At 44.9% G+C, this 26,939-nt stretch overlaps 1 protein-coding gene across 1 annotated transcript in view; it reads right to left on the bottom strand.

Annotated features, from left to right (window-relative positions):
• Positions 1-26,939, bottom strand: part of RHOF (ras homolog family member F, filopodia associated) — a 211,248-nt gene that overhangs the window by 50,948 nt on the left and 133,361 nt on the right. Inside the window, exon 3 of the mRNA XM_086942989.1 lies at positions 17,870-17,979. Within this exon, the coding sequence (XP_086799115.1) occupies positions 17,870-17,979 (110 nt within the window). The remainder of the gene's footprint in view (positions 1-17,869; positions 17,980-26,939) is intronic.

Raw genomic sequence — 26,939 nt, 5'->3', positions numbered from 1 at the left:
AGATGGATACCAAAGAATGGTCAGACCACTCTACAGGAGCCACTGACGTGACTTTAGCCTCGGTCAAGTTGGTAAAAAAAGGGTCAAGAATATGTCCCCCGGAATGAGTAGGCTGGGAGACCAGCTGAAAGAGTTGAAAGGCCTCTAAGTCCATAAGAATACTACGTGCTGCCAAGTAGAAACACTCAAGTAAAATTAATCTAAACAATTTATTAGTATACACTATATTTGTTAAAAAATGGGAAACAAACAAAAACGGAAAACGTATACAGTCAATTAATGAAACATTCCAGTAAACAAAGGAGGTACAGGTTGAGGACTAAATTCATACAATAATACTGAATTTTCCTCTCTTTCTATCAGGGATCCGGTATTGGTGTATTCTTTTATCGGGTATATTCTTGCCTTCCCGGTGCCAATCCTTATGTTTATAGGCAGCTACTTGATCTGTATGCACTGTTGATGTATGAGATGCCTTATAGTCACGGTTACATACTCTCTTAATCAACTCAATACACTTGCTCCATAGCATTGTCAGGTGGAGTCATCTGTCCGACTGGTACTGTTTGATCTTATTACCTTTCTAAAATTAGAAGGTGATGACCGCTCATTCCTAAAAGCTTTTGCTAATCCTTGCTCGTTTCCCCATATAGGACCTTTTTAAACATTGTAAACGGGAGGATATTTCACAGGACGAATATCTTCTCAGTGTGAAAGGAGGCTGAATACCCCTTATTCTAACCTTATTGGTTTTTTATCGAGGTAGGTGATATATCAACAATATCATGTCATCCACCTCCCTTGTCTATATTTGAATGGGGAGAAAAACTAGAATTGAGAACTGTCAGTGTATTGTGATACTTCAGGTATACTCTAAAATATAAGGTATAAATGCCTCAAAGTGAGTATCTATGAAATATGTAATGATGAAATGTCATTAACACATAGTGTTGATTTTTAATTATTATGCTATGCTAAGTCATGATGTCTTTTGTAATGTTTGTCTATCTTTTGTTCATGGAAGCATTGTTGTAGAATTATCTGTTAGGGTAGCATTATTTGTTTACACTATATTTTTTAAGAAGAACCTTAGTGTGTTGCCATAAATAATTGATTGTAACTAAGACTGGTTCTGTTTTAAATTTTTAGAATTATTGGGAAACAACTATCTCTACTGTCCTGATGAAGGTGGTTTAACTCTGTACTCACCACCGAAACGCGTCGATGCATAAAGGAGTAACACATGGTCAAGAAAGAGAGGAAAATTCAGTATTATTGTATGAATTTAGTCCTCAACCTGTACCTCCTTTGTTTACTGGAATGTTTCATTAATTGACTGTATACGTTTTCCGTTTTTATTTGTTTCCCATTTTTTAACAAATATAGTGTATACTAATAAATTGTTTAGATTAATTTTACTTGAGTGTTTCTACTTGGTTTTAATTATGTTTACATTGCTTCCTACTTGTCCATGTGTTATATATTGATGTATTTTTATGTGTTTGGTCCGTAAGAACTAGCTGTTCTGTGTTCATTTGCCCAAAGGGAATCTCCTTTTTGACTTATGTCTTCCGGCTCCTCCTTGAGTCTGGGCGGACGCTTCATGCTGTCAGACCTAGGCGCGGTTTCAAACCAGCCCCCTTTGCGGATTGCGACGGGTCGGGTGTCTGGGGTGCTGGAGCGAGATGTGCAGCTCTGGGGTCAAACACAAGATTGACAGGCTACTTCACAAAGTAGCGGCCACATGGAAGTAACAGAAAAGCCGAAGGATGGGTGGGCTACAAGCCCCTCTATGTTCTTGATAAGCAACAAGATGCAGGAGAAGCTGTTCGAACCAGTGAAATGCGAGGACGTCCCCGGGTGGCAGGCAGGGAGTGTGAGGGGGGGGAGGGGAGGCGTCCCAAAAATCACGCAGGCACATGCTAACTTACAGTATACGACAAGTAGAGGGTGCACGGGAGGGGCTTAGGGGCAGCGGAAAGGGAGAGGAGCGCGGATTGGTAGGGACGCTAGGCGAGATGATTGATGTACGTGTCGGTGTCCCGACAGCACCCCTCGGGACTTTGTGCCCCCCTCGATCATACAATCCGAGCTTCTCGCTTCCACATTGGCCACAAAAGGACTCGTTCGTCGTTGTAATTGTTGTTCTGCCATACTATGGGGTATATAATAACTAGTGAGTGGTGTGGATATATATGGTCACCAGCTCTTCCCCTTTGGTGCGTCCTTCTGAAGTTCACATGGTGGCGGGAGGCATGCTTGCGTATAGACCTACCAGTGCCAGCCGCTGCGGGTAACTTCTTACTCTCGTTTCCCCCTCTGTGCCTCTCCACCGAGGCCTCTGGGGCATCGCAGTGCTCCCGTGCCGCGCCTGGGAGGGTCAACCCGGCTCCTGGCTGTGCGGCCCTGCTTGCAAAGGAGGCGGGCGTTGCAGGCGTTCATTAGCCTTGCGGCTTGCAGCCCCTGGGCTCTGGCTTTGCCTACTTAGCCTTCTGGGAAGGGCCTGGCCTGACTGAGCGGGTTGTGTCAGCAGCATGTTATCGCACCAATAAGCCTGCGTCCCCGCTGGATTTTGATACCGCGGCTGTTAGGCGGCCGATACATAATATATGGGATGTGTGAGGGTAATGGCTCGTAAACAATTGTCGTGCTAACATATTACTGGCATGCGGAAATGTGTACGCTACCCCTCCTGGCTACATGGAGCACCTGCTCTCTTCCAGGCTGCCGCCTGCCAGGGTCTGGGGGTGCCACACTGGTGGGAAACGGATTCTTGTTTTCATTGCAAGTTTATCGAACGCGTGACTAACAGTACAATTACAGTTGCAGTGAATTCAGAATTCTTTTTCCCTAATACATTTGGAATCATAATTTGCCATAACATTTTATACGTTTTCCTTATTATGCAGCGCAGGTGCGATCATTAATCCGCAGTTTTTCTCTGGACCCTCATGAGTGTGAACAGGGTCAACTGTGGTGCGGAGTAGCTGAACTCTTCTGTGTCCTCTGATTGTGCATCATTGGCACACTTCACTACAGACCGCAGACACCTACGCTCAGCAGCTGTGATAAATACCAAGAAGGCTGTCCAGCGCCGCAGATGGTGATGCATGGGGTTCATTCAGTTTCGGCTCCACCGTGCTGTTTACACGTGTGTGCATGCTGACGATATGTTGCTTCTGTTGCAAGAGGAGCCCTCACTGGCCAGTCTAATCTCGGATACCTCGAATCTTCCCTTCCTTGTCAACTAAGTAAGTGAACCTTGTCAAAGCCAGTGGGTCTTGCCTTTCCTACCAGGCGTTGTACTGTGATTTATTATTTTTATTTTTTTTGCAGTTTTGTGTAGCGCGAACTCGACCCGGAGGTATTGAAGCCCATTAAAAGAGCACCAGTTACATTATATTAAGGTGACATACATTTGAGAGGCGCAGTGTTTGTGTCCAGAATCAATGGATGTTGAGCCGATATTGAAAGTTGAACTTCTCTTCACATTTCCAGAGTCTGCAGCTGGGTCCGAAACGCCATATCCTCTCCAATGCTTGACTGTCCGTGCGTGTTTTCTTGTGTGTACTGCTCTGCATTGTGCAGGAGGCAAAAAATGGCAAAATCAATAGATCAAGCACCCATTAGCAAAGGCGAGACCTAGTGGCTTTCCCAATCCTTATTCTCAATAGCAATTGAACGAAAACTAAATGGACCCTGTGCCCTTCAAATTTATGTGGACGTTTTTGACCAAACATAATTTCTACGTCATTCTAAATTAGCGAGAGAGTGTTTTTGAGGTGAATGCGTATGTCCTTTTATTTAGTCAGGAACGCAGTAGTGCCTGAGGTCCGAGGTCTATTTATAAATCCTCAACTTGATATTCGTTTCTTTATTTAACATGTTTTTCACACAAGAGGTGAAAATTGCTTGCTGCACACGTCATTATTTGTTTTAAAAAGCGTCGTTAGGCGAGGGTTGTCGAAGATCGGCCCTTCCAGGCCTCGTGCCTGACTCTTTAATTTGATTGGTATTAACACCAACTTAACATAAGCACTATGCCATCTAATATAATAGTTAAAAAAATCTTTTTATTAACGATACAAAAAAGCATTCAGCTGCAAACACACCAAGGTAGATGAGGATAGCAACAGGGTATACAACATGCAGATTCAGATTTCCACTATTAGGCAGGACTCCCCCGCCCTGTCCCATCAACATGATCGTCAAAGTTATCAAGTCTAAGGCTTTCAGCACTAATCAGTACTATTGAGGAGGCCATACAAGGATTCCCCAATAGAAATTCCACTTGCCCTAGACCTGTTCCCACTTTCTGGGACAACCTCTACTTTCGTAGACCACTTTAACGGCCACCATGCATCAATCCATATATTTTTTCCAATCTAGAAGGGATGATGCTGTGGGTTCCTCCCAAGCCAGGGCAAGCACCACTAGCCCCAACCTGGTGCACAGCGGGCCCAGGCACCATCAGAGAAGGAGCAGCAGCAGCGGGAAGCCCAGCCAGCACCACATCTTGAACGGCGAGCAGAGGATGCTGGGGTTCACGTTACACGGCAGCAGACAGTACCAACCCCGCAGAAGTGCCTGGCTCCAACTCCGCGCAGAAGTAGCAGCACTCCGCACAAACAACACAGTGGTTTGTCTTTCTGTACAAGCCCAGGATGCCCCGAGCTGGACTCATCGTGCCCTGGCTGGCCCTGGCAGCGCCCGGGGCTCTGAGCAACTATAATTGCGGGATGTGCAGGGGTTCGTCAGTGTGGGGAAACTCCTCTGAAACACTGTGAATCAATTCCTATGATGCTTTTTCTACTCTGGTACAATAAGTGTTTAACAGGCCGCCAGGCAATGGTAGGAAATCTGTTGAGTCTGCCTTTTCTGTGCGGTCACCCCAGATTTTTCACCTTTATCGTGCTCCTATGGGTGCTGATCTAATCACTGTGTCCATTTTGTGACACTGTTGTTCAGTGCCACTGTGCGCGTTCTCTGGTTCTAAAATGGTACGGTCAAAATTGCTTTCACCCCATTGGTGTATTTAACTTTCCCATAAGGTCATGGTAGGTGGTGCAGAAAATACACCAATGGCTCTGGGTGTGTGTGTGTGTGTGTGGCTCTGGGTGTGTGGGTGTGTGGCTCTGGGTGTGTGTGTGTGTGTGTGTGGCTCTGGGTGTGTGGCTCCGGGTGTGTGTGTGTGTGTGTGTGGCTCTGGGTGTGTGTGTGTGCCTCTGTGTGTGTGTGTGTGTGTGTGGCTGGCTCTGGGTGTGTTTGTGTGGCTCTGTGTGTGGTAGTAATTACTGTCTGCTGAGCTCGTCCGTAGGGTACAATAGGTCTCACATTTGCGAGAGATTAAGCTAATGGCAATGTAAATGACAATGCCATTTATTTATCTGTTTTCAAAACTAACACATAAATACAAATTTTGTCATTTACAATGCCAATAGCTCAAACTTTTCCAAAGGCGAAACCATTGCATTGTAAATGCTTGTTTCTTTCTGTTGGTCAAAGTATGTTCACGAAAAATAACTCTGTCCCCAAAAATGAGTTTCACTGCCCCCACCACCTGAATCCATCAGCACAAATGAAGCACTGGCTCCTCCCATTACTGAATGTGCCAGAGTCTGTATAATATTGCTTCTCTGTGTTAAAATGCATAAAACCTTTTTGAAAAGATGAGGGTCTCCAGCCTCACCATGTAAATATCACCAAACATAGACAAATACCAAAGTCTAGAAATATCCATGATTACTGGGAATTCATGAGTAAAATGAAGACTTGGCTAAATGATCTAGAATCACACCGAACAATGAACACATTCTGTCACACGCAAGGAAACAGCAGACACCAGGGGCTGTGATACAGAAAGTGCCCATGTGTGCCCGCATGGTGCGCCCCCAGGGCACTTTGGTATTACAGAAGGAGATGCAAACGCTTGTATGGCCCTTTATGTAATACTGATAGTGCTTGCGCACATTTAGCGCCAAGAGGGCATTCCTTCATTTGCCTGGGTATCCTCCGCGCTCCTGAATACCCTCACTGGTGACAAGCAGCGCTCTACAAATCCACCTTTCATACTTTCCCTTTTTGGCTCTTAGTCAAAACTCTGATGGTGAAAAATAAAATTGTTCCACAAAAATGAGCGCTGGTGCTGATCACTTGCAACTTCTTGCAAAACTTGCACAGTATTTCATACAGTATTCCATTAGTGTTCATGCTTAAGTATGTACAAGGAAACTCGTCTTCTGTCTGTAACAGTAAACGTGCATGTGGGAGCTAATGTACAGTGAATGGCGGAGATACAGGGAGGGTTAATGTAATAGTTCTACTCTTAAAATAAACTGAACTTCATGGGCTCATGATCAAGTAGAGCAAATGTTCCGTGTCGGTGTGACATTTCACTTGCACTCTTTGCTGGGTGGATTTGGAAGGTCACTGCTGGTACTTCTTGGAAGGCCTGAAGACCCTGGATTCGAGTCAGCCTCTGTTGTGGCATATATCGGGGGCCCTTAGGCAGGGTTTGGGACCCTAGCCCCATCACCTTCTAACAGTCACAAAAAATTGACAAATACCAAAGACTAGAAATATCCATGATTACTTGGAATAATAAAGACTTGGCTCTTCATAAACAAATGATCCAGAATCACACCGACCAACAAACAAATCCCATTACCCACAAGGAAACTATAGACATCAGAGGCTGTGTTACTAAAAAGTGTGCCAGAGCCGCAATGGGCATGTGCGCCCTCTCTGCGCCACCCCCAGGGTACTTTGGTATTACAGAAGGGGACGACGACGTTTGTGTGACCCCTTCTGTATTACTGATTGCGATGGCCCACATGTAACATCAGCACTATCTGAAGAGGCCACGCCCCCATGCAAATGATGGAATGCACCCACGCCGTATTATGGAGACGGGTGAAAAGGCATAGAAGCCGTCAGGAGACGCACTGAAAGTTCTCCACAAAAGGTGGCGCACTGTGAGCGTGCTCCCTGGTGGCAGCCCTCTGGAGGGAAGGAAGGGGGTCCCATGGCCACCCCAGATATTCCTTTGCAGGCGGTGTAGTCACTTAATGCATCCGCCTGCAAAAGGATCTTTAATCTCTCCTCAAAGTACCGGCAGGTTGGCACCTACACAGTGAAACATGGAGCGGCTTTGGAGCAGCCGCTTTGTATTTTACTTGAATAAGCTGCCCCTAGGGCAGCACGAGGACACAGCTGCCCTGAGGGCAACACATTCTCTGTAATAGGCCGCACTGTCCCTGTTTGAGCATGGCAAACCATGGCACAAACAGGAGAAATGCGTTCTATGTGTAATAAGGGCCCAGACAATCTAGGGCCATTCACACCCAAGAACTGGATCAATCACTCTCAAAGATGGTAGCCACCACCTCATCCACCACTTTCTCTCATTCCACTCCAGGCAAGTGCAGCTATACGAGTAGTGCATTCCACTAGTCATCAACGACAACACTTCCTACGTTATCCTCACTCATAACCCACATACTTCGGACTCCACACAATAAATTAATATAAAGCTTGTTCCTCCCTACCAGTACTCCCTCATTCCTTTATACCAAGAAACCAATCTCAAGAGAACTGAGCTCCTCGTGGCCTCGAGACCCTTATTATTCTAGGTGAGACTTTGGAACACACAGGAACTTAGCTGCTATAGGGAAGGGTTAATGGAACTTCTGGAAATAGATTCATTTCATAGCTTTCCTTGCACCCGCCATGTTGAGCCTTGGCTTGTTAGATTGGGTCTGGACTCCTTTTGGAGTCATCCTCAGGCTTGGACAGCACATTCGAATAGCCGGCTAAAGCGGGATTTTGGGGGTTTCCTCACTAACATACTCCATCAGACTTCTAGACCGGCTAGGCTGACTAAGCCCACTCTGCATTTTGAATCCTTTTTGGATGAAGTCCAACCCCAACAGGCAAAATCAATTTATCTGAAATTCCGCTATGACACTCTTCAAACTGGAGTGTACATATCGAGAAGGACAACTGATAATAGAGATTAGGTTGATGTAACGTGCAAATTGTGTACTTTACACACTAAACAAAACAAAGCGTACATATCATTCTTCTTCCCAACCTTTGCAAACTTGAGAAGGAAATGGATATCTGTCCTTTATGCTATAATTTGGGATTTAGGAAGTACCAAGATGCACCATTGATCCTTAAACTGATACTTACGGTATTTAGTGTAAACCGTCATTTCCTTGCAGTTGGGTTTGTTTGGAAGAAGAAAAGAATGAACCTCTAAGGTATTCTCCACCTGCAATGATCATCCGTAAAAGCGGTTCTGTTATGATTCACATAAAAATGTGATATTGGAATTTTTATTGATGAATATCGATGTTCTGCATGTTTGGTTGTATTTTTTATTTGATTATTTTTTTTAATTAATTATTACATGCTAAGGAACCATGTGGGTGATTTTTAAAGGATTGTAATTGTTTTTAGTTAATAGGATCATATATTGTTTGTTTATATGAGTTCCTGATTTGTACTTTTTAGGTCGAGGGACCTATAAGCTGCGCAAAGCGCAGCTTCCGGTCTGGAGTTCTTATGTTTTGGAGTAGGGCAGTTTAAACCCGCCTCTCTGCTCCATTCGCTTCCATTGGCTGGCTTCCTAAACGGAGGCCAGCCATTGGAAGAGAAGGGAGTCACTCCAAACAAGCCCGTCTCTTTCGGATTCGGGGGCGTAAATTTTGCTGTTCTTTAGCTCGTGACGTCGTCCGTCACTCAGGACAGCAAAACACGCCCCCGAATCCGAAAAATTTCGGAAGCTTGGGGCCGCCATTTTGCTGCTGGTAAGGTTCAGGTAGGCTGCTCTGCTGCAGCCCAGCCGGTGGCCCCACCGCGTGCAGTGGTCCCTAGCCCCCCAATAATGCCCGACCGCGGAAAGGTGTCCCCTTCTCAGTGCGTTGTATTGTTCTGTGCTCTCTAAGGGCATTGCAAGACTATTAACTAATCTTTGGTTGCTGGCCCTTGTTGATGTTAAGCGGACATCTGTGATTTGGAGCATGTGGTTTTGTGGATCGCTTGTTAAATCTTGCAATTCAGCCACAGAAAGCAGAGAACCCCACGCGCCTTTAAACCTGTAAGCAGACACTCGTCCTCCGTCACTAACCCTCCCAGACCTGAACTCTGTGCTAGTCCCTCCTGCACGGCCCCACCGACGCAGCCAGTGTGCCTGTCGCCCAGCAGCAAGCAGCCCCCAGCCGTCTATGAGTGGCTCCTTCCAAGCCTAATTTGTCAGATCCCGTTCGGCACAGCTGGGTGGGCAGCCCTCCAACAAATGGCAGCTGAAAGGTGACAAGCGAGGAGACACAACCCCCTCGGCAAATCTGCCAGAGGCAAGTAGGCGTGGTATTTAGATGCCCTCTGCCAACCGGCACGGGCAGCGGGCACAAACGGAGCTTTTTAAACACTGCTGAAAAAGGGAACGGGGCAAGAAGCCGGACGAACTCTGGATCAAGAATTCCACTGTATCAGCTGCAGCAATTCTACCATACCAGTCACAGTAGTACAATTATATATTGAGCACACTGATTCCACCCAGATTTGTTCTGCAGAGACCTTGCCCTGATGCCCCAGAAAAATTCTTTAAACAGATTGTTTTCAATTGCGTTTTCCTTTGATTTAATTTTCTGAGTGGTGTGTGAGTGTCGATTACAGACAATTTGCAGAGAAATATGTTTGCTTTGACGCAACATCCATAAAAAAGGCTATTTTAGATCTAAAACAGGACCATATGTGAGAAATGGGGGGTGTCACAGAGATAACTTACAGTGATATTATTTCAAGATACTAATTTATTCGGTGCACGTTGTTCGGGTGCAGGGGGAGGTTCTACGGACAGGAACACATCTTTAGACACAACTAAACAAAATCATGTATTCAGCCACAGAAAGCCAAGGGCCCCACATGCCTTCCAACCTGTGAGCAGACACTCGTCCTCCGTCAGTAACCTTCCCAGACCTGAACTCTGTGCTAGTCCCTACTGCACGTACGCATCCCAGTCCTTTACTTTTCTTCAATATTGTTGTTATCTCCTGTATTGGGTATGTACTGGGTATCAGTGCTTCAAATGAAAAAAAAAATTGTTGTTACTTAAAAAATTATTGGAATACGTCTTGAGGGCTTCTCAGAGGTGAGTTTTTCATAATTTATTGCAAAAGCTTTAACAAATTACCTCTAGCCTGGTATCTGGGTTACACAGTAGAGAACACACTGGATGAAGTGAACCCTACCCTTCCTGCCTGCGCCTCCTAACACTTACTCCGTACCTGTGAAATACCTCAGCGCTTAAACAATAAATGTACGAGCATTCTGTGCATTTAATCCCACCTGTGCCTTTGTTTCCTTGGCATCTTAAACCCCAGTGTTGGCCCCATGTTCAGTTTCAATCCTGGGCTCTCCATTGGCTCATTGTGTGATCGCTGTGAGGTTATGCTATCCTCCTCAAACTCTGTACCAGGTGGATTCAAGGTGAGGCGTCTGTAAAAAGTGGCCCCTGTACACTGTACCTATGCCAGTGCCACAGAGCCTCTCCTAGGCCCCTGTTGCCTCATAGGGATGCCATCCAAGGCGTTTGGGCACTTTAGTTGCTTTCCTTTCCTTCTTACCCTTTGTCGCCAACCCATGTGTCCTCCTTACAAACCGGAACACAGACCACTCTATAATCATTAGGGGCTGTTGAGTGCAGAGTGCTGTGTGCTGTTGAGTGCAGAGTGCTGTTGAGTATTGTGTGCTGTTGAATGCAGAGTGCCTTGTGCTGTTGAGTGCAGAGTGCTGGTGAGTCAGAGTGCTGTTGAGTGCAGAGTGATGTGTGCTGTTGAGTGATGTGTGCTGTTGAGTGCAGATTGCTGTTGAGTGCAGAGTGCTGTTGAGGGCAGAGTGCTGTTGAGGGCAGAGTGCTGTTGAGTGCAGAGTGCTGTTGAGGGCAGAGTGTTGTTGAGGGCAGAGTGCTGTTGAGGGTAGAGTGTTGTTGAGGGCAGAGTGCTGTTGAGGGCAGAGTGCTGTTGAGTGCAGAGTGCTGTGTGCTGTTGAGTGCAGAGTGCTGTGTGCTGTTGAGTGCAGAGTGCTGTTGAGGGCAGAGTGCTGTTGAGGGCAGAGTGCTGTTGAGGGCAGAGTGCTGTGTGCTGTGTGCTGTTGAGTTCAGAGTGCTGTTGAGGCAGAGTTGTGTTGAGGGCAGAGTGCTGTTTAGGGCAGAGTGCTGGGTACTGTTGAGGGCAGAGTGCTGACTTTGAGTTAGCGCTGCAGAGTTTGAGTTAGTGCTGCAGAGTGTGAGTGAGTGCTGCAGAGTGTGAGTGAGTGCTGCAGAGTGTGAGTGAGTGCTGCAGAGTGTGAGTGAGTGCTGCAGAGTGTAAGTGAGTGCTGCAGAGTGTGAGTGAGTGCTGCAGAGTGTGGGTGAGTGCTGCAGAATGTGAGTGCTGCAGAGTGTGAGTGAGTGCTGCAGAGTGTGAGTGAGTGCTGCAGAGTGAGAGTGAGTGCAGAGTGAGTGCAGGATAAGTGTGAGTGCAGAATGACAGAGTGATGTTGAGTGCAGAGTGCAGAATGCTGTTGAGTGCAGAATGCTGTTGAGTGCAGAGTGCTGTTGGGTGCAGAGTGCTGTTGAGTGCAGAGAGTGCTGTTGAGTGCAGAGTGCTGTTGAGTGCAGAGTGCTGTTGAGTGCAGAGTGCTGTTGAGTGCTGTTGAGGGCAGAGTTCTGTGGAGGGCAGAGTGCTGTTGAGGGCAGAGTGCTGTTGAGGGCAGAATGCTGTTGAGGGCAGAATGCTGTTGAGTGCTATTGAGGGCAGAGTGCTGTTGAGGGCAGAGTGCTGTTGAGGGCAGAGTGCTGTTGAGGGCAGAGTGCTGTTGAGGGCTGTGTGCTGTTGAGGGCTGTATGCTGTTGAGGGCTGTGTGCTGTTGAGGGTTGTGTGCTGTTGAGCGCTGTGTGCTGTTGAGCGCTTTGTGCTGTTGAGTGATGTGTGCTGTTGAGTGCTTTGTGCTGTTGAGGGCAGAGTGCTTTGTGCTGTTGAGGGCAGAGTGCTTTGTGCTGTTGAGGGCAGAGTGCTTTGTGCTGTTGAGGGCAGAGTGCTGTGTGCTGTTGAGGGCAGAGTGCTGTGTGCTGTTGAGGGCAGAGTGCTGTTGAGGGCAGAGTGCTGTTGAGGGCCGAGTGCTATTGAGGGAAGAGTGCTGTTGAGGGCAGAGTGCTGTTGAGGGCAGAGTGTTGAGGGCAGAGTGCAGAGTGACTGTTCCAGAGAGAGCAGGGTATGTTTGTGCGCTTACACAGTGCACTGACACACAGGAGCTAAAACAAAGAACAGCGGAACACATGTCTTGTTACACAAGGTTCCAAAACACAAAGGTAGGTTACACTATGCTTAATTCCACAAAACTCACGCTATATACGGCTGAAAAATAGCACAAGGCGAGGATAATAAAATTCAACAGTACTGCGAAAGCATGGCTTACATTACAAACAAAGTCTTACAGTTGCCCATTGTAAATGACAATGCCATTTATTTAACGATTAAGCTATTGGCAATGTAAATGACAATGCCGTTTATTTATGATTTAAAGAAAAAAAAATGTAATGAGCAATGCCAATAGCTCTACCTTTAACGATGCCGAGACCATTGCATTGTAAATGCTTGTTAAGGTTTGTTACCAAAATAAAGCAATGTTACTACTACTACTCCTACTAACATAAAGCTCATTCATTCTATCCCTTACTCCTTTTCGCTCCACTACTCGTTTAAGTGCAGAGACTAATGTCAGGATAAGAGGACCTCTTTAGTCGACACGCACAACCCCATAACACTTTCCTTACAGGCCACACTGCAACGCTACTTTCTTTCAACCAATTACCTTTTTAATAACCAAATTTGATTAGTTTTAACAGTTCATAATAAGATCCACCAACAATCAAGTCTTTCAACCAATTATTACCAACGGCGTATGATATTACTGGTTTTCGAATGTGCATCAGCATCTCGTTGAGTGTACCTGAGCACAGAAATTACACAAGAAAAGACAAGATTGGAGATTGCCGCCAATTTGCCCCCAGCAGCGCAGGGAAAAGAGTATGGTGAGCCTGAATTACTGCACCCAGGTGAGATGTTTTTCCTAGAACTCACAACTCTTCCCCGCCTCTATAAGCTGTTAGGGGTTGTCTGTCCACTCCTACTACTCCTCCAATCAACTTTCTCCTCAATTACACAGTGTTTATTTCCAGCTAGGTAGCATACCCGAGGAAACATCTGTTGGAAAAAAGGCAGAGGGGATGGTTGCTCTTTGCACAACCTCTGGGACTGAAGAGAGACTAAGTAAATGTTTTGTCAAATTAATCAAAACCATTACAGTGTCAAAATAAAAAACAGTTCTGGGTTACAGGCCCTTAATAACAGAATGTACATAATTCTGGTACTCTCTCACTCCTGATTTAAGAAGCCAACTCTCTTTCCTCAGCTTTAGGAAACATTAAAAGACTCACCTTTTTGGGTTATTCCTGAAATAATCTGGATATCTAATTCAATGTAACTAATCTATTAAACTAGGTCCCTTAGAAATGTTACTCACTTGTTCCAGCACTATGTGTAACCAATAATTAAAAATAAAATGCTGGTCAAGGAAAGTTTTCTGAATTCATTGTTACAGAAACATAACACTTGTTTAAAGTAAAACTCCAAGTGGAATTAAAAAAACTGTAAATATATATATAAAACATATTTATAATCACATAATGCTCAGTAAAGTGCAGATCAAGAGTTTAGTTCTCAGAGGCCCTGAAGTATCCTGTATCTTTAAAAAATGTCACAACAGTTTAAATAAATGTCACTACTTGCGCATGAATCCTATTATTACTATGATTGTTAAAACACAGTTCAAGTGTGGCAATAACTACCATAATCCCGTAATCAGGAAACAAACATTTCAAGAACTGCTTTCAGGGGAATCATGACAGATCACAAAACAGCATAAAGTGGATTAAAGTTACTGCAGTTATATGTCTTAGGCTACAACATTCGGCTGCTCCAGGATTTAAAACTCAGATTATAGTGATTTGAAAAATCAGAAGTAATTTAAATCTTAGACTCACACCAGGATGTGCACTTTCTGGGTCAAGATTATCGACAACTGGTGATGTTTGGCATGGGTTGGATCAGAAGAAAATGAGCTAAAAGTAACTTTTTTATGTTGCAAATGTATTGCTATTTTTACTATGTCCTTATAAAAAATATATACAATGGAATTATCTTTCAAATATTTTTTGCACATTTATATTGTAATATAAACAAATACTTTAGTTTCCATCAAGTCAATCTTCTTGAATCAGAATTATTGCGATTATCTGAAGGAAAAAGCAAGCAATGAGAGAGGCACAATTGCCTGAAAGAAAGGGAGGGACCACAATTCGACAGTGATTGGGGAGGCAGAGTACTAACATGGCATGCCCTGTTTGATTAGACACTTTTACTACCCCATATCTTTACTTCCACAAATTGACTTCTCTTTGCGTTTATATCGCATTACTATTCGAATGGAGTCTGAGATATGGGGGCTTCCTCCATTTACAACACAAATATAAAATAAACAGTAACATACAAAAAGTACACTACATATTTGACTCTAATCATTCTTCACCCAAGTTCAAAACGTGTTGCATTCCACTGATAGCACAGAGCAGCACTCCTAATGTCATTGAAAGTTCCAAATTGATGAGCTTCATGCTTAATATCCGACTCAACATTAAGAAACAAAATACTAACATGGCCAAACATGGCTCCGATAGCATACGGAGGATTAAAGTTTTTGTTTATCAAAACTTCTCCTCAAAGAAGTAGCGCAGGCCTTGGTACTTTCCAGACTAGACAACAGGATTTCCATGTTCTGCAGCATTCGTACAATTCGCCTTGCTCCACTCAAAGCCTCCATGCATGCAGCATCCGACTCATCCCAGAACCTCACCCCTATTACCATATCACTCCTCTGCTTATCTGCTGGGAGTGATTCCCCATTGAGGGCAGATGTGCATAGACACATCCATACATTATCTCTGATCACTTCAATGGTGTTGCCAAGAAAGTGACGTTTTCAGGAGCTCAAGCCATCTGCTCGATTTGAAACTCTGACATTTAACCCCTTGGGTGCGGCCGGGATTCTGCGCCTGTGCGGTGTTTTTTGAAGTGGGCGGGTTCATGACGGCCCCCAGCCGTCATTGGCACACGTGATGCATGACGGCTGGGGACCGTCATCAGCATCGAAGGGGTTAAAGTCTGAAATTCCATTCCACCTGCTGTTTGCTTCATTACCTCAATCCTTGCAATCAGACGATAGCTTTAACAACTTCCAGACGTTCCCTCCCTTCCCTCCTCTCTCCTTTGAAGCCTGAAGCTTGAAATTTGTAGCAACAGTTTTGGAGCTTTCTATCTTGGATTGTGCACGGAACTCCACACGATCCACATACCACCCTGTATATGCAGTACATAGAAGGTCTCGCTGTTTGATGGCACCTTTATCATCCATGTAAATAGTTTCGTATCCAGCATTGTAGATCCTCTTTTTTATATTTGAAACTTGAATTTTCTATTTTACGCTTCAAGGCTTGTATATTTAATCCGTCCTGCACCATACTTTTTGTACAGAGCTTTGTTGCTCCTGGGCCTTATGTGCTATAGAAAAAAACTCCATAAATAAATACTAATGAATGATGCAAACATGGAGAAGTAAACGTCATATTGAAATACAATTATGTGGGGAAAGGTAGCATAGACATACATCCACTAGTGTCCACTTTCTTCCTATCATTTTCTCCTGATCCGAACCTGTGAACTCACCTCCTCATATACTTTGCTCTACACACTCTTTTTGAATTTTTTCACCTCCAGTTCCCTCCCTCTGGCTGACAATGGCCAGGCTTGTAATTTTCCAGTCTGAGCAAGAATTGAGTGGGCGGAGCTTATTACTGATTGGTTACTTTGACACATAACTTTTGGGGCAGTGGCAGGCACAGTAAAATGGATTGAAGTCCTTATTTAATGCGTAGATGCCTCTCTTGCGGTCACCCTCAAACTCCTTAATCTATATATCAACCCCGGATAGAGTTGCCACTTGACCAGTATTGTACCAGCCTGGGCAGTATTTTCATATCAAGACAGGAAAAAAAATCAGGAAAGTATCTAAAATGTGGTATTATTTCCCACATGTAAATATAAACTTAAAACAATAAATTCAAGTTGAAAACATGTCAAAATAATTTTAATGCTGCTCAGACTATTTACAATCATTTTAAAGAAAACCCGACCATGAAGGCTGTGTGAAAAGGAATAAAGAGGATTTTATACAAACTGCTATTCAAGTATTAGAACATTGGAATGTTGACCGCTAAGGACAGTGGAGTACTCTGGACTTCTAATGGCCGGTAGAAGCCAGGAGCGTCAACATTCCAATGTTTGTTCACAGCTGTTGCTGTGAAAAAAGGCCGCATGGAGCCTGAGGGGATTTCTACTCCCTCGGTTTCCCAGAGGCCTTTATTTTACAAATTAGAACATTCTGCCCTCTAGGGGTAGAATGTTCTAAAAGTCTTGGGGCTAGATGTACGACCACTGGAAATTGCGACTCGCAATTTGCGAGTGGCGATTTCCAATGTGCAACAGTGTCTGAGACACCGTTAGCGATTCCCAATAGGGTCGCAAATTGCATGCCTCATGAATATTAATGAGACTGTCGCAATTTGCGACCCCATTGGGAATGGCGGGCACTCCCAGGGATGGTGGCCTGCTGGGGTCAGCAGACATACATGTCTGGGACTGCTTTTAAATAAAGCAGTTTTTTAATGCAGCCCGTTTTCCTTAAAGGAAAACGGGATGCATTAAAAAAAATATTTAACTTTTCAGTTTCATGTTTTAAGGGCAGGCAGTGGTCCATGGGACTACTGCCTGCCCTTAAGAAATGTTTGTGTATGTATTCCCAAAGGGGAAGGGGTCCCCTAGGGACCCCTTCCTATTTGTGAGTGCTTTACCACCCTTCTGAGAATGGTGGTAAACTGCAAGTGTTTTGCGACCACAAAAACATTCTTACATAGCTGTTGGGGTCGCTATTAGGAAGGGAACGCCCCTTCCTAATAGTGAGCCGCTAAACATTATTTTACGACTTGGCCCACAGGATTTTTGCATGTGAAAACAGGTCTAAAACCCATTTACGCATGCAAAAATCAGTCGTACATCTGGCCCTTAGAGCCCATCCTAGCGGGCTCTACTGGCCATTGAAGGCCCATTCCCTTGTTAAAGATCCTCGCCTTCGGCTCAGGCCTTTAACACTAGACTGGGCCTTTAATGGTTAGTAGGGCCCGCTATGTCGGGCTCTAAGGTTATATCAGCTTCCGGCCTCCAAGAATCCCAAAACACACACACGTGGTAATTTTTTCTCAGTAAGGTGGTAACCAAACAGGCCCTGGATCAGGCGTGCAGCTTCCCTTGTCATTCAGTTACGGGCCTTGGTTATTGATTTTCTGCTATCCCCTAATCTCTCTCTATGACCATCTATCTACATATCTCTGGTCTCTGCTGCCTCCTGAGGGCTGTGCTAGAAACAATTCAGTTAGTGTGGTTTTACTACAAAAAAAAATAGATAAAACATAGGGAAGTCAGTATACATCAAATATGTTGTGTGTGAGGAGAGAGCGGATTAACAAATGGATAAATACATAATCCTCAAATCCATGAGGCTTGAACACACTTCACCATACAAAGAGATGAAGAATTGTGACGTCACGTTTTTGGGATTATGTTAACATGTAAGAGTAGCTGGCCACCAATTGTATAATGACAATTGTGGTATACATTTTTAAAGAATACTACAAACTGAATTTGCACCTTACCTTTATTAACACATTGTCGAAGCTTGTAGGATTCATGACGTCGTAGCAAATTAATACTATGTTTGCACACTGATATGAAAGCGGGCGCAGTCTATCATAATCCTCCTGACCTGGAACAAAAAAAGCATTGCTTGTGAGGAATTATTTGGGACATTTAGCAATCTAAATGCCTAACACAAGTTTAAGACTTAAGACTCAGTTATTTGTGTTCCAAAGAAATTTAGTCATCATCATGCTGGAAGAAGCTGGAGATTACAAATCAATCACAGAGCTTGAGATGGGGCATTAACTAACATTATTTCCCTGCAGTCAGTACTGTGTGAGTGTCAAGATGTCTTCGTAGAACGGCTGCAAAAGGAAGGCTTTGAGCCAGTTCACAAAGGGTTTTTCCAAGCTGTGACTGAAAGGCTACCAGTACCTAGAGCAAACCCACATTTACACGGAGGATGAGTCCCCAAATCCCTTGAGTAATGGATGTGACATCACACACACCTTGTCATACTCGAAAGGGCACACTTCAAGGCCCTGTGTATCACCCATAAAATCTTGCATGGCAAAGCCCCTCCTATTCTAAAAGATCTTATCAGGCCCGGACTGGTAAGGTCGGGCACCGGGCAATCCCCCGGTAGGCTGGAGGGGGGTGGGGGCCGGTTTTGTGAGAGGGGGCCGGTTCTATTGCTGGGGCCGATTTGGCCGTTTGGAACCGATCCCATCATGAGTCAGAAAGAGACAGTCATGAGTCATTACGAACAGCCAGGCATTACGTTCTTTTTCCTCCTTTCGTTGTTTTTGCTTCTCTGTGAAATGGATCCAAAAACGAAATACACAGTCTTGCCAAGTTTCACGCATTAGGCGTATGCGTATTTCACCACGCATGCGCAATCGCACGTCTTTCTGAGCTCCCAAACACAGCCACCGCGCTTTTTACCCTACGCGCGCAACAGCGGGATTAATCATGGGAGCGGCGCCGCAACAGAGTTCTGTGCCGTGGGTATTTATCTCCGTCAAACACTTGAGGGTCCTGACCGGCGGCGGCCACTGGAGTTGCTCCTCAGCAGCTTTAGAAGCACACCAGACCCTCACAAAGTAAGTTGCGCCTCTCAGGGCCGGCCGTGCAAGCTGGGTGTGGACGGGGACAGGGGCTTGCGACCTTACTTAGCACCGAAAAGCCCCTGTCACTTCCCTTGCGTGCTTGTGGCTCTCCTAACTCCCCCAGTCAAGCCTTCACGAGACTCGAATAACACCCCCACTTAACAAGAAAAATGCACTAGATCCACCCCACCTGTCTCATGCTGCTATGTAGTCATTTTGAAGACTGTCTTTGAGAGACATCAATTTTATTTAACCCCGGGTCATTGGCCTGTCAAAACTCCCTAGAATGAGGGTTGAGAGCAGTTCCTATGGAGCTTTCCCAGTGCAAAGGGCGCATAATGTTCATGAAAAAGAGTGGAATTATGCTTATTAGACAAAATGTGCTTGGACAGTATCTTGCGTGAAAACTATAAGAGGGCAAGGCTTCTGTACATAATTCTCGTAAGACATCTGCCTTTTCTTACTCAAGCATAACGTTTCTCATGACTGTAGCACACATCACTCTAACAGTTCCTGGGAGACACTTTTTTTAACTGGGATAAGCCTCCCACAGGATTATATTACACACAAAAAATAATTGCTTAAATAAACAAGCATATGCAATGCAGTAGGTCTGCATTGCTGAAACGTTGAGCTATTGGTGCTCCATTATTAATTGCAATGCCAATAGCTGAAACTTTCAGTAATGCAAGACCTATTGCTTTGCAAATGCTTTTTTTAATTGCAGCTTGTAATATTTTACCTCTGTTGTGGGTGCATGCATTTTAAGCTATATGCCTATGGGTTGGAGTAGCTTGTATGTGCATGCTGCAAAATATCTGTTGTTCAAGGCTGGCCTTTTCTCTTTCATTATATGCAGTCCTTTAAATGGAAAAAAATAAGTGCAGGTACTCACCAAAAGAGCAGTGGGCGGAGTTTAGGGCGGGGCTAAGGGGGAACAAGGGGCAGGGTTAACCTTTTGACCGTGCGAAGGTTGTATGCACGAAATCTGCATGTATTTTATCAACCGCCTAAGGATTACATGCTGCTTCAGCCTGCCTTAAATCGAACCGGTGGCCTACAGCCCACTGAGCCATCTGTCCAGTACTGGTACTCTTTTGTAACATGCACACGTCACTTTTCTTTTGTAACATACTGTTTGCTACCTCTTACATTTTGTTTGCTTTAGATACTTGCGCAAGTGCCACCATTGCTTCATGTAACGTTTGTTCTTGTGCTGGAGTCTGCCATTTATTGCAGTACTATACCTCTACTTGTACTTTGTATGCTTTTGTAACCTGCACACATATCACTTTCTCCTCCTGTAATGTACAGACAGACCCCTGCTCTGATTTACAAAGCAGGGCTGGGTCCTGGTGACGAGCTCCATTGATTGATTCCGTGCAGTGCTTGAAAGGTGCTGCCGTAGTATAACTTGAGGGATAAAGGGAGTGCGCTGCCTCGGATAAAGTCAGATCTCCATGAGTACCGGTACTCTCTATCTTCTAGAACAAAGTGCCGGTACTCAAGGGGAGAAAATGAAGAAGTGCTGGTACTCAGTACCCGCCCATTTAAAGCACTGATTATATGCATGCGACTCCTTATGCCACTGTTTCACTCTCAAAGCATGCAGTTTTATTATGTACCCATTATGCCTGATTGCAAAACACACAAGCAATAGAGCTACATGCAGCAGCGGACAAGGCTGCATCACACCACCAAATGCGTGCAAGATCAAAAAAGCTTGCTTGTAACAGAGCATGAACAGAAGCATGAAACTGACGTGATGCCACTTCCTTTCCTTTTGTCTCAGATAGCTAAATGGGAGCTGGAATGAGCAGGAAGGGTGCAAGTAAATACTGCGCAAGTGAAATGCACTTCTAAAAGATTTTTTTTTTTTAAAAGGGCCGAAAATGAAGGTGGTAAAGCAAAGCTATAGGCAGTGGAATAGAGAGGCGTGGGAGGGGGGTGGAAGTGCTCACTGTGATGTAGGAGAGGGTGAAACCGGGGCCGTCTACAGTCTGAGGCTCGTGTGATTTTACCTGCTGGATTTTCATCAGGTCTCCTTTTCCCGCACACAAGACATCTGAGAACTGGAAAACCTGGCCAGTTATGAAAAGACAGAGTGATAATGCTCCAGGGAATATCTGTCTGTCAGACTTGTAATCAGGGCCTTAGTATTAATGTATACAAGGCCACAGCTTTCATGAGTGCAGCAGGAGCAGTGGCACCGGGATTCAGGCGTGTGAGGAGTCTATTACTCCTGGTTATGACTGCCTCCGTCTACCTTGCGATGGACTGAAAAATGCACCAGGCAAGTTGGATTTCTTACCATCGTGAGTGCATTATGCCGTCCAATTTAAAATAACGAACTTCATGACTAGGGATTTGGACTTAAGAGTGGAAACAGCTTTTTGGCGCACCCAAATACCTCTTTGTTACACAAAAAGTTTGTGAGCCAGACCCTGAATGGAAGGATACGTAATTCACCTCATCATTTCAAGGAAACAGTTTAGGCACAGAAGAAAGCTAAACAGTGGATTATTTTTCATATATCATTATATAGTATGAAGTATTGACATTTAGAATATTTCTGTAATGTCATATCCCACACTATAGAAGAGAATAGGACAGGACAGCTGGACTAATGTGACATAAGCTTTCCTAATGCCCTGTGATGCAGATGTGGCGGCCACTTTGTCGAATAGCAACATGGCCGTCTGAGCCAACGATCGTTTGGATGCATTCTTGGCGATTTTAACTAATGACATTTGAATATCAGCTATTCATTAATTAACAGTTTTTGACAACCTTAGAATGGCACTTTTTGCTATGACACACAAAAGGAAGGGAGATGCCTTCAGAATAGAAACGAATCATGACTGCCAGCAAGAAGAACAATAGTGACCAGAAGAGCAGAAGAATGATGGTGGACAAAGTCCCGCCAAATGAGCGAATCAAAGAGACAGTGAAAAATGCCTCATGAGAGTGTGAACGATGCAGTGAGGGTTGTCGCTAGACAATAAACGTCAACGACAAAGGAGAAAATAGTCACCTCAAACTGCTGGCAAGCTATCTCAGAATCCAGCACCATGGGATTTTGTAAGGGGACATTTAAAGCCTACTTGTCACATGCATAGTACAAGGCCATATTTCCCTCTGCATTCTGGGACTTGTAGTCCCGATGTCAGACTAGGAAAAATGCTAATACAAGTACCAGCATGCACAGGAATGCCTTGGACCCGGAAGGGCCCTCACACACCCACTCTCCTCAGTGGCCTTTGAAGAGGATTCTCATTACATATGGGTTTTTAGTAATAACATCTTTTAGGCATGTGCTTACTGGCCAGTGCCTAAATAGTTGTCTTGCACAGTTTCATAATGAAACATTTCAGTTTAGAATTGGGTGGATTGGGTCAGCGGGAGATGGAATTGTGCAGGGCTGGGATACTAGGTGGTGCTGTGGAATTGGAGTCGGTCAGCGGGAGGTGGTATTGTGTGGGGCTGGGACAGTAGGTGGTGTGTGGAATTGGAGTCGGTCAGCAGGAGACGGTATTGTGCTGGCTGGATCAGTAGGTGGTGTGTCGAATTGAAGTGGGTCAGTGGGAGGTTGTATTGTGCAGGGCTGGGACTGTAGGTGGCGTTGTAGAATCGTATGTTTTCTCTGCACCCCAAAGATGGCTGTATTTTTCTAACCACTTGGTGGCAGCTGCTGGCTGGGGCCATTCCTTGCTTTCGAGCCCGCGAGGCAATTGCTACGCCGCTGCTTGTGGTACATCAAGGACTCGGACATTCTATTTTTAGCAGACTTTATTGCCGAAACACTTTGGTGGGCTGCGAACAATGATGAAGGATTCACTTTACTGTAAAAAAAGACTGGATTAGTGACATGTGTGTTAACATCCCCCTTATCCCACAGGAACTGTCTATGACATTCGGAAAAAAATCTTTTTTTATCAGCCAATAGTTCTGTATTCAAGGAATTTCAATATATATTGGGCTGGAAAACATTTTCTCACCCTCAACAAGTTGGCACCTGGATTTATGACAGAAAGGAAAATGATGCTGCACCACCATAGGCGAACAAAATAACAAAAGGGGCCCCCATGAGCAGACTCAACACCAGGCTCCATTTTTAAAAAGCGTGATACTGGCACTGGAGTACTGAAACACATTGTACAAACCAATATTATATGACTGGCCTCGGAGCGAGCACACGTCTATTGACATTTTCTACCAAATATCCTGCCAGGTGAATTTGTTTTCAACACGTTTCTATAACATGCTGGCTCCTGTGTCATGGTTATAAGAGGAAACAATACTGAATGGCTGGACCTCACCAATTAAAAGTTATTCGATTTACATGGAAAATTACTCAGCGCAATATATAAATATATAATTTCTAAGAATGGCACTTGTCCTTCACTTGTCATCAAAGAAAGCTAAAGAAATAAGCTCTGTTCTCAGTCCCGTTGCTGTAGCGCTCCATGCAGCTCGAGGCAAAGTTGGGACTGTCGCGTGATTTCTGATTCAGGACGCCGATGGGAAATCATTTTCAAACCAGGCTGTTTATGCAGTTCAGAAGGAACATATCGGCAAGATTCATTGGAACTTAAATGCGTTTCATATGGTGAAATCCTGAGAAACAGAAGGCTGGAGATGTAGAATTTGATTTTCTGGATGTTCCCCCGGTGAAAAGTTTAACGATTCTAAGAAGCAACGTTATTTGGACTACTTTTCTAGCCGCCCTTATGTCTATCGAGCCCTTATGCTTTCCAAGGCAAGATAGATTATACATTCAGCATCAAGCATTATCTACGTCATAGGCTTTCAAAGGATGTTTAGAGCTTCCTTCCTTCACTAAAACAATAAATTACAACATTTACCTTTGCTCTTTCCTTTTCATAATTGTCACACAGGAAGTTTATTTGCTCGAAGTCGAAGGTTCAACGTTTGCCCCATGTACCTGTTTCCATGATGCGTGCATGTCCACCTGTGAGTGTGGGACTCTCAATGCTGGGAGAGTTGGGTGAGTGGAGCAGAGTGGTGCTCCAGATGTGTTTGGCTTCTCTGGTCGTTTCACTGGTTGAGAGACATAGGGCCGAGCTGGCCCCCGGATCTCTCACAATCGTGTTGGGCCTCAATGAGCCATTATTGGGTGTGCTGCTTGCAGGTGCATGTCAGGTCAAGCTGCTCTGGGCTGCCCTCTAGTCTTTCATGCCAGTTAGAGCATTGCCCTGCATACCGCAACTGCCCCTGGTTCAGACTCCGAGCACAGACGTGTGGATATCCCTGCACCTCGCACGCACTACTTTGTATGGGCCTGGGCCCGAACTGACCCTTGTGCCCCGGTCTCGTGCCTCTGCAGAAAATCTTAGGCCTCGTCTAGCCCCGGCGTCCCATTCTGGGACCAACAATTGCCTTCAAAATCCTGGCACCCTCTCTATCTGGACACACTACGATTAACTTGAGACCTCACCAGAGACTACTGCCCGGCCCTGCACACAAGCAGATTCACTCTGCTTATTGCACGGTATGACTTAATCCTCCCAGCGCCTCACATGTGCTCCACAGACTGTGGTACCAGCATTTAACAAGGGACGCCAGATGCTTGACTTCAACTGTTAAATCATTATAGCAGCCATTTAGCACCGTTGTGTAACCTTCTACCTGTCTGTTCCTCTTCAGAAGGCTGTAGGGTCATTTTTACACCTATAGGTAAGATTTTAACATTGGCACATGTATTTTGTACCACCGAGTGCTACTACTTGTGATTATTTTTCACACGCCCTGTATCATAGCCTTCCAACTGAACAATGTTTCCTTCAAGTGTATAAATCCTTATCTCCTCGCCGATCTTCACAGGCAGCCCTCTGCTTTTAGTCTATGGTGCCATATTGACTGTTTGTGTACCACCCCATTATTTAGGACCTCCCTCGTTTTCAAGGAGATCCATGAAAGTTGTTCCTGAGGGTTGAAATGCATAAATAAATAAATAAATGCAATCTACTGACTTCCACTCTCCCACACCGAGGAAGATCCCTACAAACAGTACCAAGGAAACACTGGGAACAGAAAATGAATACTGAACAATAAATTAGCCAACTTTGAACCTACACCTGTCTCCTAGGGATCGACTGACCAGACTTACTATATCATACACCAAGTACTCAAAGGACCACGGTGCAGTCTGGAAGTCTGAGCTTGTGTATGGCCATTACGAGCCCATGGTACTAGCGTCTGTATCCCGTGTCCCTCTGCTCTTTCAACAATCTCAGTCTAAAGGGGGTGGTGGCCTTATAGTCCAGTTTTGTGTCACTGATGTCGATGCGGTCAATCTTACAGAAGTAATGAGAAGAGTTGTTGGCGTGTGTACGCCACGCCCGGACCTAAAGCAAATGTGCATTCCGTTGGCGGATGGCATGGTGGTGGAAAGTCATGCCCCTCGGCCGATGGTGCACTTTTGCCCTACAGTTAGCCCAGTCCAAGCTGTGCTCTGCTGTTGTGTGCGGATGCTCTGTTGCAGAACCATGAGCAAGCTCCCCACCATCAGACTGCCGGCTTCAACCCCCACAGGACCAATGAGTTGCTGTTGCTAAGGGGAACAACCCCACACCATGTGGCTTCCCTGTGAATGTGCTAGTAAGTTTGCATAACATGATGTAGGTAACGCTATACTTGCTGGTTTGAAGAGGGATGTGGCTCTGCAGAGGGCGGGTGTTAGATATCGTGGATAAGAAATGAGGAAGGATCATTGGGTAAGGAGTGTCCTAAACTGCACAGAGACAAGGAGGGATGCGCTGTTGCAAGTTAGTGGTTATCGCCCGTCTATAGTAACCGAGGTCCCTTCCATGCATCATGTGGTGAGAGGTTTCTCCAGTGAGTCAGTGTACAAGCAAACTCACACCCTTAGTGTGATGAGGTGAGGTTGGTTGAAGGAAATGCCTTAAAATATTGCAACATCCAAATTAGCTTGCATCAAAGGGAGAGTGTATACTAGTGCTCAAAATGGAAATATAGAACCGTAGGTACTCCTCGTCTCAGACTGCCTGTTTGCTGCTGAGATGTGCTGGTACTCTTCCATTAAAAGAATTGGGGGCAGTGCAGAGAAGTGCCTGTACTATTCCTTCATAATTAAAGTGCAGGCAGCAAGCACCTGGTAGTCCCTGCACAATTAAAGCACTCTTGTTAAGGCCTAGCTACAGAAAAAGTCCCAGCGCCATTAGCACATGCAAAATGTTTTTTTAGATACATATTGTTCATAATGACTGCTCAGAAAAGGTTAGATAAGTGCCTGTTGGCCTCTCATTACATCAAAAAGGCAATTTTTGTTGGCTCTTAGGGCTCAGTGCACTTTACCACCACTAACCAGTGCTAAAGTGCTTGCGCTCTTTCCTTTCAAACATGGTAAAATTGGCTTACACCGAATTGGCAATTTTAATTTACTTGTAAGTCCCTAGAAATGTGGTTCTACATGTACCCAGGGACTGTACATTAAATGCTGCTAGTAGGCCTGCAACACTTATTGTGACACCCACTTAAGTAGGCTATTTAAAGATGTGTCATGTCAAGGCCAGGGCCTTTGTGTTAATTGTTCATGCTTTCTGGCCAGGGGGCCATTTGAGACATTTCCATGCCTTCTATCAGCCTGGGTGCTTATGTGTTTTGCGTTTCCATGCTTTCTGGCCTGGGTGCTTAATTATTTGTGCTATTTCCATAGTTTCTGGCCTCAGTGACCTGGAGCTGGTGGCTCATGTGCGACATTGCCATGCTTACTGGCCTGGGTGCTTATGTGTGGCGTTTGCATGCTTACTGGCCTGGTGGTGTGACCAGGCCTGGGTCAGTGCCTAGGTGCTTATGTGTGACATTTCCACAGTATTCTGGCATCAGTCAGTGGCCTGTGTGCTCATGTGTGACAACATGAGTGACAAGTTACTATGCTTTAAAAGGTAATATAATCTAATATGTAATGGAAAATGCTTTATTTTGGCCTTTCTGT

Source organism: Lissotriton vulgaris, chromosome 11 (assembly GCF_964263255.1).
Source record: "Lissotriton vulgaris chromosome 11, aLisVul1.2, whole genome shotgun sequence".
Classification (NCBI taxonomy): Eukaryota; Metazoa; Chordata; class Amphibia; order Caudata; family Salamandridae; genus Lissotriton; species Lissotriton vulgaris.
Note: the sequence above shows the minus strand (reverse complement) of the source record. Positions and strands in the feature narration are given on the sequence as shown.